This window comes from Suncus etruscus, chromosome 11 (genome assembly GCF_024139225.1).
Source record: "Suncus etruscus isolate mSunEtr1 chromosome 11, mSunEtr1.pri.cur, whole genome shotgun sequence".
NCBI lineage: Eukaryota > Metazoa > Chordata > Mammalia > Eulipotyphla > Soricidae > Suncus > Suncus etruscus.
The window spans coordinates 26766848-26784540 of NC_064858.1; the positions used below are offsets into that span (position 1 = coordinate 26766848).

At 35.7% G+C, this 17693-nt stretch overlaps 1 protein-coding gene across 2 annotated transcripts in view; it reads left to right on the forward strand.

Moving 5' to 3' along the window:
- ABCC9 (ATP binding cassette subfamily C member 9) overlaps positions 1-17693 on the forward strand; it is a 117241-nt gene that overhangs the window by 49748 nt on the left and 49800 nt on the right. For both annotated transcript variants that reach the window (XM_049783877.1, XM_049783878.1), the window contains exons 14-19: positions 915-1022; positions 2277-2349; positions 3555-3660; positions 12577-12615; positions 14131-14232; positions 17239-17323. In XM_049783877.1, the coding sequence (XP_049639834.1) occupies positions 915-1022; positions 2277-2349; positions 3555-3660; positions 12577-12615; positions 14131-14232; positions 17239-17323 (513 nt within the window). The remainder of the gene's footprint in view (positions 1-914; positions 1023-2276; positions 2350-3554; positions 3661-12576; positions 12616-14130; positions 14233-17238; positions 17324-17693) is intronic.

A 17693-nucleotide genomic window follows, 5' to 3' on the forward strand; every position in this document is an offset into this window, starting at 1 on the left:
GACCAGGCAGAATCCACACCAACAATACACGAGAGTTCCTTTCTCATCACATCCCCAAAAGTGATTTTTCCCATCATTTTTGATATGTGCCATACTCACTGGTGTAAAATGATATCTCATTATTGTCTTAATTTGGATTTCCCCAATTATAATGATGAGCATTTTTAATATGTCTGTTGGTTATCTATTGAACTTCCACAGAGAAGTGAAGTGTCTGTTTATCTCCTCTCCCAATTTTTGATAGGATTTTTGGGTTTTGTGGAGTTAGCTTTTGTGAGTACTTTGTATATCCAAGATATAGAACCTTTAAGTGATGTGTTGAGGAAATGAGATATGTTAAGGAAACTGTCACAAAGCTTAGCAGTCGCACAACTAGATTCAAGTTGAACCTGTGTGAATCAACTCAACCCCTGATCTAATACGGAGTTCTTTATAATGAGGGTGAAGGGCATATCTAAGATCATATAGACTTCCTTTGTTTTCAAACTGAAAAATCCACATTTTCATTTTTATCAAAAGACTTGTGGGCCCGGAGAGATAGCACAGCGGCGTTTGCCTTGCAAGCAGCCGATCCAGGACCAAAGGTGGTTGGTTCGAATCCCAGTGTCCCATATGGTCCCCCATGCCTGCCAGGAGCTATTTATGAGCAGACAGCCAGAAGTAATCACTGAGCAACGCTGGGTGTGCCCCCCCCCAAAAAAAAGACTGTGAATTTACTTTCATATTACAGCAGTATTCTTCTTATTTATGTGTGTGAGGGAGTACTTTGAAATAATTTAAATGGGACATACAGTTGTCCTTTATCTGTGGGATTTAAGTGAAGTAGCAACATGTATTTCATGTCCACTAAAATCTCATTTAATTTTCCCATGAAGTGTTAACTTGTGTTTTTTTTTTTTTCATGTGAAATACAGCAAACGAAAACTTTTAACAGGAAGCAGCCTGGGAGATACCAACTGGACAGCTATGAGCAATCAACCCGACGGCTTCGTCCTCTGGAGACAGAGGATATTGCAATCAAGGTGATAATTCATAGTGGAAATATCTTGCTATTGCAGGGGAAGATTCTACAAATGTGTTTTAAGTTTTATCTATAGTGATTATTGTTGATTGTTACATTTAAGCAAATTTTTGAAGGAGCATATGATTCTTGTCATTCTCAGTCTTTTCTCATGCCTGACCCCAGTATTGATCATAAAAAGCATGCCTTATTGTTTTTGTTTTTGTCTTGTTTTGAGGTCACATCCAGTGGTGCTCAAGGTTTACCCCTATGTCTGATTCAACTCAGACTGGTCTCATGATAGGCCAGCATTTTATTCCCTGTTTGATCTTTCTGGCCCCACGTATGTCCTTTTATTTTTATTTTTGATACACTTGACAGTTTTCAGAGGATGTGTAATGTCAGAGATCAATTCAGGGATCCCTTGCAGTACGCTTTAGTAACTAGAGAATGAATATTCTTTTTTTTTTTTTTTTGAATTTTGGATCACACGCGGTGATGCTCAGGGGTTACTCCTGGCTATGCACTCAGAAATCACTCCTGACTTGGGGGACCATATGAGATGCTAGGGGATCAAACCCAGGTTTGTCCTGGGTCAGCCGCGTGCAAGGCAAACAAACACATTACCCATCTTAGCACTGCTATTTCTCTGGCCCTTGGAGAATGAATCTTCTTTTGTTTTAATTGATTGAGATTCTGTTATTTTCAGTATTATTAATGATGATTTCTTATACTTGAAACCTTTGCCAGAAATGTATCTTTATGCACTTTTACTTATTTATGGCCTCTATGTATTTTTATATCATTTATTTGTTCATATTTCATTCTTTTTTTGTTTTTGTTTTGTTTTGTTTTGATTTTGGTTTTGGTTTTTGGTTTTTGGGTCACACCCGATAGTGCTCAGGGGTTACTTACTCCTCCTGGCTCTATGCTCAGAAATCGCTCCTGGCAGGCTCAGGGGACCATATGGGATGCCAAGATTCGAACCAATGACTTCTACATGAAAGGCAAACGCCTTACCTCCATGCTATCTCTCCAGCTCCTATATTCCACTCTTAAGAGTATTATAACTTTCAGTTTAACATGGACATTATCTAGAGTAAGCTCTTAAATTAAACTTTGTTTCTTTTCTTGAAAATATATTATCTGCTCTTGGACTTTTGGGGTGAAATCCTTTTAGAGTTTTAAAAAGAAACTTTGTTGTATTTGGGATTTTTCTCGAGTAATTACATGCAAAAGATTTTTAGAGACTGATTTATACATTCTTATTTTCTAGGTCACAAATGGGTATTTCTCATGGGGCAGTGGTATAGCTACCTTATCCAATATAGATATTCGAATTCCAACAGGTACGAGAAATCATTTATTTCTGTAAGTGTGAATTATCACAGTGATAAGATTTCAAGATCATTGAGCCTATAAAAAGACCTTTAATTTTATTTTCTTTTTGGATCACACCCGAAGGTGCTCAGGGTTACTCCTGGCTCTGTATTGAGGAATCACTCCTGGCAGGCAAAGGGGACTATATGGGGTGCCGGGATTCAAACCACCATCCATCCTCAGTCGGCTGTGTGCAAGGCAAATGCCCTACCACTCTGGCTCCTAAAAAGACTTTTAAAGACATAAATATTATGCAGCATGGAGCTCAGGAGCCTGGATAAACTGCTGGCAAATTAAATTTTTTTAGTTCATTTACTGATTTATCTTATGGCAATAATGGAAATATCATAGTTTAATGAGAAGGGACTTAATGAATGCTTCTGTGAAAATGATTTTTAATTTAATTTTATTGAAACCATTATGATTTACTGAAAATGTTTTTTGATTATTTTTTCCCTTGGGAAAGAAGAATGATAAAAAACATCAATATATTTAAGACTCAATAAACAACAATTTTTATTCAAATAATCTAAGAATTTGAATGAGATTGCTTGACTTGGTTTCATAGTCAGAAGCTTGAGCTTTTCCCATTTTGCATGCAAATAAAAGTCAATACTTGAAGAGATATCTTTCTAATAGCCCTATCATGTTTGAATCATAGTTATCTATTTAAGTCAAAACAATCTGTCTGCCTGAATAGGGTTAAAATTTAAAAATAATGTTATTTGGGGCCGGAGAGATAACATGGAGGTAAGGCGCTTGCCTTTCATGCAGAAGGTCATCGGTTCGAATCCCGGCGTCCCATATGGTTCCCCGGGCCTGCCAGGAGCAATTTCTGAGCATTGAGCCAGGAGTAACCCCTGAGCACTGCCAGGTGTGACCCAAAAAACACACACACAAAAAAAATAATGTTATTTAGGCAATCATTTCATTGCACTCTTTACTGATGCCAACTATTTTCATGGTTTGGTAAATAATAAATAGAGGTCACCTATATTTTCTTAAATTGGATTTTCTTTTTCAAGAAATCTTGTGTATTACAGAGAGAATTGTTTAGAATCCCTATGGTTAGAGCTCAAAGTTGGCCAGCTATGAATCACTAGGTTTTTCTAAATATGCTTTGTTTGTATTTTCCTAAGAAAAGTGTGTATTATTTTTCTTTTCATTCCTCTAGGCCAATTAACCATGATTGTGGGTCAAGTGGGATGTGGGAAGTCCTCTCTACTCCTTGCCATCCTTGGTGAGATGCAGACACTAGGAGGAAAGGTTCATTGGAGCAAGTATGTGCACTTTTCATTGGTTTTTGTGGCTTTTTACTGTATCTATATGTCTTCCAAGGAATGGATGAGAGTCACACATTGCCACCTGAGAAAAAGTAGGAAATAGGCTCTTCTTAAGGAAAAAAAAAATGAGAAGAATTACATAGAGCCAGAGAAACAGTACAAGGGTTAAGGCATTTGCCTTCCATGCAGTTGACCCTGGTTTGATCTTGATTCCTCAGGCACCTCTATGAGTGACTCCTGAGCACAGAGCAGAATTAAGTCCTGATCACAGACATGTTTGGCCACAATACAAAACATTGTTTTAATTAAATGAGTAGAAAAATTAAATGTCATTAATCTAAAATTGTAGAGCAATGTATTTTGAAAATTCATCATAGGATAAAATATTTATTTGGCTACGATAATAATCAGCTTAAAATGGGACTAGACTGATAGAACAACAGATAGTGTGCTTTCCTTGCACACAGACCTGGTTTCTATCCCTGACATTCTAGATGGTTTCTCAACACTTCCAGGAGTGATTCCTGAATGTTGAGCTATTAGTAAGTTCTGAGCAAGCCAGACATGACTTCAAAACAAAACGAAAAAAAAAAATCAGATTGGAATACTACAGAAATTTTAACTTGGGATAACACTATTAATAATAATGAAAAATTCACCCTCTAATAAAAGAATATAAGGAAAACTCATTCTCTTTTTAAACCTAAATGTATTCTTAATGATTTGCTACGTAGATTAGTATCTGGAAATTATTTATAAAGGTTTCATAAGGGATTAGCAAGAGGAATCAGCCATTTCTTTTGATACCCATTGAAAACAAATGTTAGTTATTTAGAGAGGGATTGGTCAAATGGAAGGCAGACAACTTGGGGGACAAAAGAAAGAAATGCTAGGGATGGTACTTCTGGACATTTGAGGGGTTGGTTTCGGATTGTCAAAGCACATTGTGAAAATAAAATTACTCAGGATCGTGTTGTTATGATGTAATAATAGATTAATAATTCTTTGTTACTTATTCTTGTTTTATTTATAAAATGAATAAAGAATAAAAGAAAGAAAAACAATATTCCTGGTCCAATAAGAAAGGGCAGTAAGAAGCAAAGCTTATTAGAAGCATTTTAACAGCATATCATTAGAAGCATTTTAGAAGCACAGCTAATTTATAAATGGTTGCTCTTGACAGATGACATAGTAAAACAGAGCTAAGACGTTTTTAATTTCAACACACTGAAGTGTATGAAACTTTTTACAGCACAAGTGAAATGAAGCAAGAAAGGATTCAAGGAGATTTCTTTCATCCTTGCATCATTGCCTCTAGCTCTAGGAATTGGTATCTGTATGAATTTTATTTTTCATCACATTCTCCAGGTAGCATGAACAAATTCCTGTAAAACACTTTTCCCATTACTATGAGCAATATTTACTTTAGGAAGGAGAAGAAGTTCTTCTGTTCATTTAAGAAACACCTTCCTAAAGCCTGATAGTAAAAGATGCCAAGATGTCTTCTAGGAAAATGCTACATTTGAGTCAATTTTATCTGTCGTAGCCACAGCAAAGTGGGAAAGGATAAAGGAATTGGAAAAAGAATCTCTCAAATTGTCAGAATTTCAGACTTCTGGGTTTCCTCTATTTGTTGAAAAGTAAATATTTGGCCCAAATGAGTATTTTTTCAGATTTCTTGTTAAACATTACTTCTTATTAATATAGCATGTTAGGCATAAAACTGCTGGATGGTTTTAGAATGTGTTATGATGGTGGTCTTCATGTGAGATGTCCAATATTGTTGATCTCTCTCTCTATTTATTTCTTATTTATGCTATCACCAACCTTTCTTCTCTCTGTGTCATCTGACCTGCTATTACACCTTCCTTTTAGTATAAACAGTTTTATAGCATTGATTGATTCTAAGAGAATGATGAAGTGAAGAATTCCTCTTTTTTATGGGCCTTTTGAACATTGCTTTGGGTCTGTTTACCTTGATCAGATATAGTATAGCTTATTTATACTCAAGACTCGTTTCTTGTAAGTACTTTCCTATTTCAATTTGCCAAAGTCACTCTCCCCTACCATAAGTGCTAGCAGCTACCTTACTTAAAAGTAGCTAAAACATCAAATTTTACTTGTCCTCTTAAAGAAATATGGACTACATCTTGCACATAGTAGGGGATTTTCTACCTGGCCTCTACTATTGCTGATGTCTTCAGCACTATTCATTCATATCAATGGTGGAGGATGACTTTAGGCATGGATCCAGGATTTTCATGCAATCAGATCAGACCTGTTATTAGAATTTAAAATAAATCTTATTTATTTTAGAAGCAAAAATAAATTATGTGGTTGAATTTGATTATACATATTTGCTATATGTGAGAAGAGAACTGACATAATTCATGGGAAATTCATGGGAAATGCAAGAGTAGGAATATATTTATTTATGGATGACACATTTATCATATTTATCTACCTTTTCTTCTTTTGGATAATTTTTTATTGTTGTTTTGGGTCACACCTAGAAGCACTCAGAATCACTCGTGGCAGAGCTTATGGGATCAAATTGGATACAGAGCTTAAACCAGAACAGATGCATGCAAAACAAGCACCCTGCCCCTGTGCTATCTCTCTGATGACTGGCACACAAACTCTACAAAGAAAATGTTCAGCAGTAAATCACCACCAACTGCTTTTCCACCTTAATACTAGACCTTTCTGCATTAACCAGTCTTTCTTATAGAAGCCTTTAGTGTCTTAATTCTTTTAAATTTCGTGTTATTTTAAAACACGGTTTTTATTATTATTGTGGTAACAATGCTTTTGTCCTACAAATTTATTGTATCTCCACCATCACCAAAGTCTTTGCTTTCTTGTTTTTACATTTCATTATCTGCCATTTAAAAATTGGTCTCTCAAACAAGGAGAGCATTTCTTTTTCTTTTATTTAACTTTATCTAAAGAAAATAAATCACATAGTTGACATACTTGACCATGATAGTTTTGTTTCCAAATAAATAAGAGAAAATCTATTGGAAAAATATAAATAAAAAGAAAAAGGAAGAGAAAGGGTTCTTAAAAAAAAAGAAAAAAGAAAAAGTGGAGTAGCAAACACATTTGAGGAAATTATTGTATCTCCAATGAAGTCATTAATTCAATGGCAGAAGGGTTGTTAAGCTTTTATTGTTAGCTGTCTGTTCTGTTAAATTGGTGGGATCCTATAGGGATGATAGCATCAAACAAATGAAGTTGTCCAGAAATTCAAAGTACTATTACCGATTATGCAACTTTTAGGGGCATGTACAGAGCTGCCAGGTCTCCTGGAAGAAAGAAGATATGGATTGGCAGGACCCCTCACTTACTCCAAAAATAAAAGCCCTGCTGATATCAAATATCAATGATCAGAGACCAGCATACATGAAGTTTGGTCATATTGGTGTCCCTAAAGGAAATAGTAGACAAGCAGTGAGGTGGGACCATCAGAAAAAGTGTAATTCTGGGTGATGGAAGCAAGCATGTCTTTGGCAGGGTAGAGGCTTGGCATGCCCTTTCTTCCTGAAATGACCAGCTTTTTGCTGTGTGGGCCAGTTTTACCCAAGGTCTTTACATCTCGTTGAAGAAAAAGAATCTAACTTTCATGAAACTTACTGCTGAGTAAGGAATTTGAAGAGAAAGTAAGAAACTCATTTCATAATTATTTGATTGTATTTTTATGAATGCCAGGAAGAATAACAGATTTATAATAACAAAAAAGATGTGGCTAAGTTTGAGTTTAGAGTCAACAAAGGTTTAATTAGGGTAATGAATAAAAATGATGAATAAAATACAATGACTAAAATAAAAATAATGGGGGCCGGTGAGGTGGCGCTAGAGGTAAGGTGTCTGCCTTGCAAGCGCTAGCCAAGGAAGGACCACAGTTTGATCCCCTGGTATCCCATCTGGTCCCCCAAAGCCAGGGGCAATTTCTAAGTGCTTAGCCAGGAGTAATCCCTGAGCATCAAATGAGTGTGCCCCCCCCAAAAAAACCCAGAAATAAAAATAATAAATAAATACAAATAATGAATAAAAAACCTGCTTCTTCCTCTGCACCTTTGTAGGCCTGTGTCCCCACTCCATGAGCTCAGTTGGGAGACACCAAGTCAGAGTTCAAATATTTAACCAGGTCTTTCCTTCCATGTCTTCTCCATTGCCTATAAAACCCAAAGTTACTTTTCTTGTCTGTCCTTACATTTCTGTCTATTTTAATCTCCTTCATTCCGGAACTTGAGACTTTTGGGAGCAACCCACATTAATAGTCCTTTCACCTTTCCTCAACTTGTTGATTTATTTTTTACATGAAACTTGAATGACTCTCTTCTTGCTTATAACTTCTTTTAGTTGGCCAAAGCAGACAAGGAATATTCAAAAGCCTTTGCTCACTCTATTAGTATCTTACATGAACTAGCCTGTCTAAGTTGTTTTTAAAAACTCGTATCTTGGGCCAGGAGCAGTAGTGCAGCTGTAGGGCATTTGCTTTGCACCTGGCTGACCTAGGATGGACAGCAGTCAATTTCCCCCCACCCCACCCCCGGCATCCCATATGGTCCCACAAGCCAGGAGCGATTTTTGAGCACATAGCCAGGAGTAACCCCTGAACATCACCAGGTGTGGGCCAAAAACCAAAAAATAAATAAATAAAAATAAATTAAATGTTGTCATTTAATGTTCCCCAAAATATGCTGCTTCTAGAAAGCCTTCTCTAGAGTAAAACTTTCACTCAGCTTGCTAGTGCCAATTCAAATGTGCAAGTGCCAGCCTGGTGGTTCATTTGAAAACATTCTATCATTCTCCCAGCTGGAATGAAATGTGCCTTCTCTTCTAGTTCTTCTGCTCTTTGTTTATATAACAAATGGAGTTACTCTCCTCACAGAACTAGACACCCTAAAGTCAAAGTCATATTTGATCTGTTTCATGTCTAACCTAGTTCCTGGAGTGTTTCCATTTCTATTTATAGATTTAAAAGTTCCCTTCTTCACTCTCTTCCTCTCTCTCTCCCCTCCACTCCACAGAACCTTCCATATATTTCCCTATCCTTTCTCTTTTATTCATGAAAAACATCTTAACACTTTCTCTCCAGTTCCTTGATTCTTCCTCTGCCACTCCACTAAAATAATTCCTCTACACTGGCAGTCTGGTCAGGGAGTTAAATTCTGAGGCCTCTGTTGATCATTATCTTACTTGGTCTCCTGACATTTTTGCCTATATTCCTTATTGAAAAATTCTTCTTGGGGCCCGAGTGATAGGACAGTGGTAGGGTATTAGCCTTGCATGCAGCTTAAGATGGATTCAGGTTTGATTCCTGGCATCCTATACTGTCCCTGAGTGTCCAGTGTGGTTCCAAAACAATAAATATATAATAAATAAATAATAAATGTTCTTTGTTACTTGTCAGTGAACTCATGGTCCAGTCAACCTCTTAGAACCTTTTCACTCAATCTGCGGTCTTCTTTCTTCTGCCATTTGAAAATAATAATGTTTTTCTGGGTTGTCTTTTGCCTTTTTCTTTCCTGCCTCTGCCCACACTCTCCAGGTTATCACACAACTTCCCACCACTTCGTTTCCTATATTTTTTCTATTCTCTTACTAATTTAGGACACAAGTTAGACTCGAAGTCTTTTCTTTTTTTAACTTTTCATTAAAAAGTATGGTATCAATATTCCTGTGTCTGAAGCTGATATTATGAGGGAAATCCTAGAGACTTTGTCTACAAATGTTTCACCAGAGTTTCCAACCCTGCTTCCCAGTGTGGTATTGGGAAGGAACCTGCTTCCCAGTCACACTGCCTGTGTCTGCTGCCCTTTTCACTGGTGGCCCCAGAAGATGTGCTGTCATAACTAAGGGTCCTATATGTGACTCCTGCTTCTCTTTTCACCTGTATTGCCAGTCATTAAATCCTGGAACATTTGAATATACACCCTACTCTGCTTCCATTCACTGTTCTCCAGATTCAGGGCATTTATATGCATGGCCTTCCTGTTTTCCACTCTTGTTCTTTTAATTAGTGTTCTTGGCCCTGGCATTCACCATCTATCTCTCTATTGTGTCTTTTCTCTCTCTATCTTTCTCTCTTCCTTTCTCTATCTCCCTCTCTCCTCTACCTCTTCCACCTCCCATTTTCCTTCCCTCACCATTTATTTGTGCCCATATGTCATCTTTACATTCTGGTCATCACATGACTGGGGTACCTCCAAGTTATACCACATGCATTTTCTCTAATCTAAAATGCCTTTTCCTGTTTTTTATTTAATGTCATTGCTTCCCAAGAGAGATGATACCACACCCAGAAGAGGAGATTCTGGGGAAGAGCCAGGTGGTCCCATAGCTCAAATAGAAAGGATAGAATACTTTCTAATCAATACTGGTGTGGATGAAACAGAAAGGGACTCTCATTTATTGCTGGTAGGAATCTAAACCGGTCCAGTTCTTTTGGAAAACTATTGATATTCAAAAAAAAATTAAAACCCAAGTACCTAACAACAGATGAGTGGCTAAAGAAGTTGGTATATCTACACAATGGAATACTAGGCAGCTATTAGGAACAATAAAATAACATTTGATTTATACATTGATGGATCTAGAGTATGATGCTCAGTGAAATGTGTCAGAGGGAGAGGGATAGACAAATAATAACTTCCCTCATTTGTGGTATATAAGAAAAATAAAAGACAGATGGCAATAATATCCAGAGACAATAGTAATGAGGGCCCAGAGGACCAGTCTGCGGTAGGAAGCTTGCCACAAAAAGTGACGAGTGCAGTTAAGATAGAAAAGGAACCATTATGACAATGATAGTTGAAACTGATCACTCTGGACAAGAACTGAGTGTTGAAAGGTGATAAAGTGATATGCATGGTACCCCTTCATTAACAACAGTGCAACCACAGTATCAGAGAAAAAGAGAGAGAGAAGTAAATGAATGCTCCAGAAGGAAGCAGGGTATGAGTGGATGGGAGGGAAACTAAGAATATTGATGGTGGGAAATGTGCACTGGTAAAGGGTGATGTACATTGTATGACTGAACCTCAATGATGAACAATTTTTTAATCACAGTGCTTAAATAAAGTAATTATTAAAAGAGAGGTGGTAGAATACTATCTGTTTGCTTATTTCAGGAAGGCACATTTCCTTCCTGATGAGAGATTTATTATCTGAAAAGAGGAAGCAGAAGCAAATACGTCTAGGCGAGTCCACTTTAGCCATCCTTACTCCTTGAGCAGTCGCTCCACTCTTGTCAGCTTTACATCCTGGTCATCACATGACTGCGGTAATGCAGGACTCGTGTGACCTTTATCTATGACCGAAATCACCATTCCTCTCCCCTATCATCCTGTTAGTTCCTTTTTCATATTCCCACAAACAGAAATAAGAGATGTCTTTATCTTATTTACTTTATTGCTAGTACTTTGACACTGGAGGGGGTCAAAAACATATTTTAATTAATGCTAGATGATCATTGAAATTTAAACAATAGTAATTGGCAAACAGTATGTTTGGTCATGTGAACCTGAATAGATTAATTCATTGCTTTAATTTCTACCACTCACCTATTCCTCCTTAGCTCTTGTTCTCCCCCAGATTAAGATAAGCACTGAGGATAAGTTACTAGCTTTTTATCACTGTAAAAGACAAAAAAAATTTGAGGGGCATATGAAGCATGTCATGGGGGAAAAATATCACTTGGAAATATATGCATTTAGTGGGGATATTATTTTCATGAAAGCTTAAACCAAAGTATAATAACTGAGAGGGAACATAAAGTCTGAGGTTGTTTGTTCCTGACTCTGTTATCCATTCCATAATGTCTTTAGTAATCATTAGCTAAATATCCTGGGTAATGTTCAAGGGGAAATCTCCTCAAAGGCATATACCTTCTAAAACCAGGAGCATCTATTGTGGGGAACTCTTCTAGGTTTTAATTATATGTATTTTCTTAAATTTAGATCTTTCAGAATGATGGAATTCAAGTGAATAATTATATTTTAGAAAAATAAAGCAAAGAATTATCTTCATGTCCTTGCATAATACAAAATTAATTAGATTGTTAGGAAATAGCTCCTTACATATTAATCATTTTACTAGCTAAATCTAATGTTGCTGTTTGACCTATTATGAGAATTTTTTTAAAAACTAATTCAGGGCCTCCTTCACCAAAATTTTTCTCTTACACCTTGGGATAGTCAGGAATTCAAAGCAGATGATATATTTTTACTTATTTTTGCAACAAATTTTATGTACTTATGTTTTTAGAGAAACAGTGAATGTATCAGTGAGTGAATCCATAATAAAGATAGAAGAAGTTTATACTTTAATAGGTATGCAAGCCTTGAGGATATCAAATCTTTAAACGAGCAAAAAATTCAATTGAGAGTCTAGCTTTATAAACCGTGGATCAAATGTTATTTAGGATATTGTAGCTGAATGTAGAGGCCATGAAAATATAGCAACACCTTTAAAATAAATTTTTAAATTTTATTATTAATAAATATTTGATTTATATTACGATTTTAGGTTCCTGCTCAATAAGGATCCAAGTAGCATTTCTAGGAGAAAAGGGGTTGTAAGTGGAAACAGCTTTAAAAATTCTGTTATAGAGAGATGAATTTTATAAATTTTAAATACAAGAGTTAAACCCAGAAAATAAATTGATACGATAAATTCTACAGTAAAGAGAACATTATTATTTATCTTTTGGAGCTTACCAAGTATTACCTAGGTGAGGTTAAAATGGAAATTATTTTAATTACCCAGCATGTTTTTGAAATTAATATCAAAATTTCTTGGGATATGTAGTCACTAAATTTAATGCTTATTTTTAGCTTACCTGATTGTGTACAGATTCAATCTATATATTTCATAATTAATGAACATTGTTTGCCATACTTGCAGTGTAAATGAATCTGAACCTTCTTTTGAAGCAACCAGAAGGTATTATTTATTTTTTAATCTGCATTTACTAACTTTCTTATGCAGTCTTCACTTGATTTGCAATCTTTTCTACAGCTTTTATCCATTCTGATCATTCACAAAGTTGTTTATTGAAATTTACCAGCATATTTTCAACCACAGTGGTTTCCAGTCTTTACAAACTGCTAAGAGAATGAGTCTTCCCAACAAAATGGCCCATTGTGTCAACACTTTTCATCCCCATGAGTCAGACACATCTCAACTTTGGCAGAAACTTGATTGTTCTTAGCAAACTTAATTTTGAACCTCACAAAACAAAAATGCAAGCTGTGCTATATATGTTGTTTTTAGTTACATAGTATTAAAAAAAGATAGAGATGGAGATGCAAGTACTCCATCTATTTCAAACAAAACACATAAATAACAGGAGGGAGAAACAGGCATGTCTCAGATTGGAAATTATTTTTTATTTTTCTTATGGTACCTCAGACTCTAGTATCATATACTATATGTGAATGTTTTCCAAGTGCCCGAGACATATTTCAGGATGGTCATAGAATATTCCTAACTTTTCCTTTTCTTATTGTGCTCTTTTAACCTCAGTTCCTTATTTAGTACTTACAGACCATGAACTAATTGTGGATATCTGACCTTTAACCCAATGTCCTGCCCTGCCCTCCCTACCCAATCCCTTCATCTTCTTTATCATCACTCACATGCCTTTTCCTCATTACTTAAAATTAAAGTCTGATGTATAGACATCTGGTAAAATTTGTAAGCCAAAAAAGTGGGAGGAGGCTATCATTAAAAAAGCCAACTATTTCAATCTGTATTGAAATATGTACTTACAAATTGTAGCTATTTCAATACTGAAGTAAGTCAAAGTATTATTCTGTTTTAAAATACATCCTATCTATTATCTTAGATTATGTTCATAAAAATCATAAATATATACTATAATTATAAAATTAGTTCACATTTTTGGCGATCTGCATAAAACTTTTAGGAAAGCAGAGTAATCATTTTAATATAAATTTGGTTATTTAAAAAACTGAATTGTTATTACTATTTTAAGAAAATTTAAAGTTATTGCCATTGGTGAAATAAAAGCTTCAACAAATTATATATTTAATTATAATTATATAATTTATATATAAGATAATATAAATTTATAAAATATATAAAATTATAGAAATATAAAATATTTCTAAAATATATAAATATATATTTATACATGTATACATTTATATATAAATATAATTATAATTATATATTTATCTATTTACTGCATTACTATTCCAAAATCAGTTTTGCATACTACATATACATATATGCATATGCAAAACTATATTCTAATTCCTCTTAATCTGGTGGAATATTTAACCATTAATATGTTTGATTGTTGTTAAAATGCTCTTCTTTAGGAAATTTTTCATTTCTATGTTTAAGATATTTTGTTGACTATCATTTTTGTACTGAAATTCATGTATAGCACAGAATCCTGCATAATTTGATTGTTTTTATTCCCGTTTCCAGTCGGAACAGGTATTCTGTGGCTTATGCAGCTCAAAAGCCTTGGTTATTAAATGCAACGGTAGAAGAAAATATTACCTTTGGAAGTCCTTTCAACAAACAGAGGTAACTTTCAATGTATACAGTTCAAAATTAAAACAGATACTTTGATTCCTAGTAGTACTTGTAGTATTTCTGGGTCATGGCTTCTGGAGTCTTTCATGGGACTTGTTTCCTTCCTGCTAACCCTTCTTCAACCTAACATTAGTTCCTTTGAGTCAACTTTAAGTCTCACTGGAAGTTTCTACTTGTCATGTACTTGCCAAGAACATCTTATACACCAAATGTCCTCCCTGACCTTTCTACAATCAGATTATCTGGAAACTGCCCCTTATTGGTCCCTTTTTAGAAAAAGAATTCACTCACCCCCACCCCCTTACTGGAAATGTCTCTTCCTTCACTGAACAAACAAAAAGCTCTCCCTAATTTCATCCTCCCACTCCCCTCCCTAGGGTTAGTTCCAGGTCCTCCAGGGAGATATCATCACCTTTGAGATACTGATATCTAATTACTCATACTTGTTCTATGGGTAACCGCTCTGAATCTGACCACAGTTTTATCACACTTTCTTTTACTGATCAGAGTTAATTCTGGCTTACTCCTGTTCTCCTTTGAACACATATCTTGCTTGCTTATTTCTGTGCCTCCTTATTTCCACTATGGAGAAGCCTGTCTTATCTTTGGAATATATTTCCCCTTTCTTTCCTCTTTCATTTTTCTAAGCAAGTTGCATTCAGTAAACTAATTCGCTTCACACACAGATATACACACATACTCCAATCAATAAAAGGGTATTAATTCTCTGATCAATTCCCATAACACAAAAGCAATGTTAAAAGAAAGGATTAATTTGCTTTGTTTACTATCTCTGCCATGAGATTTTGGCATGAGGAGGCAAGCAATACTTTTTGTATAGTTTTGGAACACACCCAGCAATGCTCAGGGTTACTCCTGGCTTTGCATTTAGATTTTATTCCTGGTAGTACTTGTGGGTCAAATGGAATGCTTGGGATTAAACCTGAGTGGGTTACATGTAATGCAAGTCCCTACCTCCATACTTTCTACCTCTCAGGCCCCAGAAATACTAATTTTAAGTGATATTGAACATCTGGAATTTAATTAATGTTAAGTAGAAAAATTGGTGACTGTGGTAGATTGTTCAAATATCTGATCAGTTCAGTCAAAGTGTGCTTACTTAGTGTTAGGTGTCACTGCTACTACTGAGCTTATTAATAAACCTAAATTGATAAAACTGATTGTTAAAGAACCTACCTAAAGATAAGAAGAGTTTGATAACTGTGGAGATAAATGTGGCATCTCAGAGGTCTAATGATTGAGGACATTCATCTGGAATGAACCACCTTTGGGCCAGAAAGATAGTATAGTGGGTAAGGTATGTCGCTGACCCATATTCTATCCCTGGCATTCCATATGAGTCCCTGAGCCCTGCGAGTGATCTCCGAAAACAGCCAGATGTGGATCAGAAAAACAAAGCAAACCTCCAGGATGAGCCATATTTTAGCTACAATTTAAACACCACTGGAGCATACAAAGACCTAATGACTTTATCCTTAAGCTGACTTCATAAGAGTGACTCTAAGAAAGTTAAAGAGAACTTGGTAAGGAGGGAGAGTGGGCAAAATAAAGCAAAGAGTGTAAATAAAAGACCTTAAATCACTTGGAATTTTGGGGTCCTGGGAACCAGCCAAACAGAAAAGATATGAGTAAGCAGAGTAAAAGAGTAGATTGTAAAGGAAGTTCTAAGATTAGATAGCTGAGGGACTTAAACATTATTGGAATGTAATTCTTTGCATTTGGAAGAATGATGGCAATCTTTGGAAGAGAGATCATCAGATAAATAAGATGAAATATAAATATGTATATGTGTGCATATGAACTTGTATGGATGAATTTGAAGTAGAAAAAATAGTTACCTGAACTTGAAACATTTGCTGCCTTGGCTAGCAGGGAGCTTACCTGCTTCACCAAAAGAGATGGTGATTGAAATGCATTCTAGAATAAGAGGGGAAAGAGAATGAGGAGAAGAGGAAAGAACCAAGATGGTGTCTCAGAATAGTATCATTCCTCCATGGGTTTTAAGAAAAATAAAAGACATTGAAATAATTTCTAGAGATAAGGGCCGGAAGGACTGGTTCAAGATATGAAGCTCACCACAAAGAGTGGTGAGTGCAGTTAGAGAAATAACTAACTATGCTGAGAACTATCAAAACAATGTCAGTGAGTGAGGGATGTAGAAAGCCTGTCTCAAATATGGATGGGGGGGGTGGGGTGGGGAAGGGAGAAGATGGGGGCATTGGTGATGGGAAGGTTGCAGTGGTGACAGGTGGTGTTTTTTTATGACTGAAACCCAACTACAATCATGTTTGTAAACATGGTGTTTAAATAAAGATATTACAAAAAAGAATGGTATCTATATACTGAGATTAGGATTGAGAAAATCAAGTGCTTAGATGCCTCCACCCTCCAACACTTCCTTTTTCTTATAATCTAGTTTCCATTACTAGCTTTGGATAAGGTGAATACAGCCACTCCTTCATGTCCTTTATTCTCCTTCCTTTTCATGAGAACATATATAGACACAACCTCTCCTCTGGCCCTTCTGAACTTTGTATATTGCCTTTCCTGTGCAGTACCAAGAATTCTTTCCCTTTGCCAGTTCCTTAATCTATCTCTCTTTGTATTGTTCAGGTAAAGTAGGACTTTCAGGAGCCAATTTGCACATGGTCTTCTTTGTGGAACTATCGTTGATTCCTCAGAGCTGTCAGAGTGATTTTTTTCCTGTATGTTCTAGTAGTACTTTCTGTCTTCGTACACTATTGCACCGAACAAGCTGCATTTTTACTGTGTATTTTGCTATTCATTTTCTGCTTCATTTTTAAGACTGAGCTACAAGATCTATTTATCTTTGTATACAATCCTATTTGGAAGTCAATAGATTATAAATTGTTCAAGCAAGGTTGTGTTTCCTCTGCCAAGAAAAAGGTCTTGGGACTGAGTTTATGGGTGGAATGCTAACAGTGAACTGAATTTTCAAAACCATTTCTCTCAAAGGTACAAAGCTGTCACAGATGCCTGCTCTCTTCAGCCAGATATTGACTTATTGCCATTTGGAGACCAAACTGAAATTGGAGAGCGGGTGAGATATGTTGAATTTAAGTGGTAAACAACAATTTAGAAAGGTCTTCTGGTTGTCTTTAACCATTAATTATGAAATCCAAGCACTTAGGGGTTATATGTTATTCTGATGACAAGTTCCAGAAGCAAACGGGAGCTCTTTGATGTTAATCTCCCATAAGTGTTTGCCTAGTAACCATCCTACCCTACAAGTGCCAGCCACTCACAGTGCATAAAGAAAATAATCTCTGACCTTGCTCTAGTGTTTATTTCTTATTAGTAGTGTACTTTGTATTTATCTGAAAAGTGAGATTGTTACTAATATTTTTTACTCTTCACAACATCTATTGATTTTTGTTACAGCATTCTTTGTTTTTGTTATGAACTTGTCT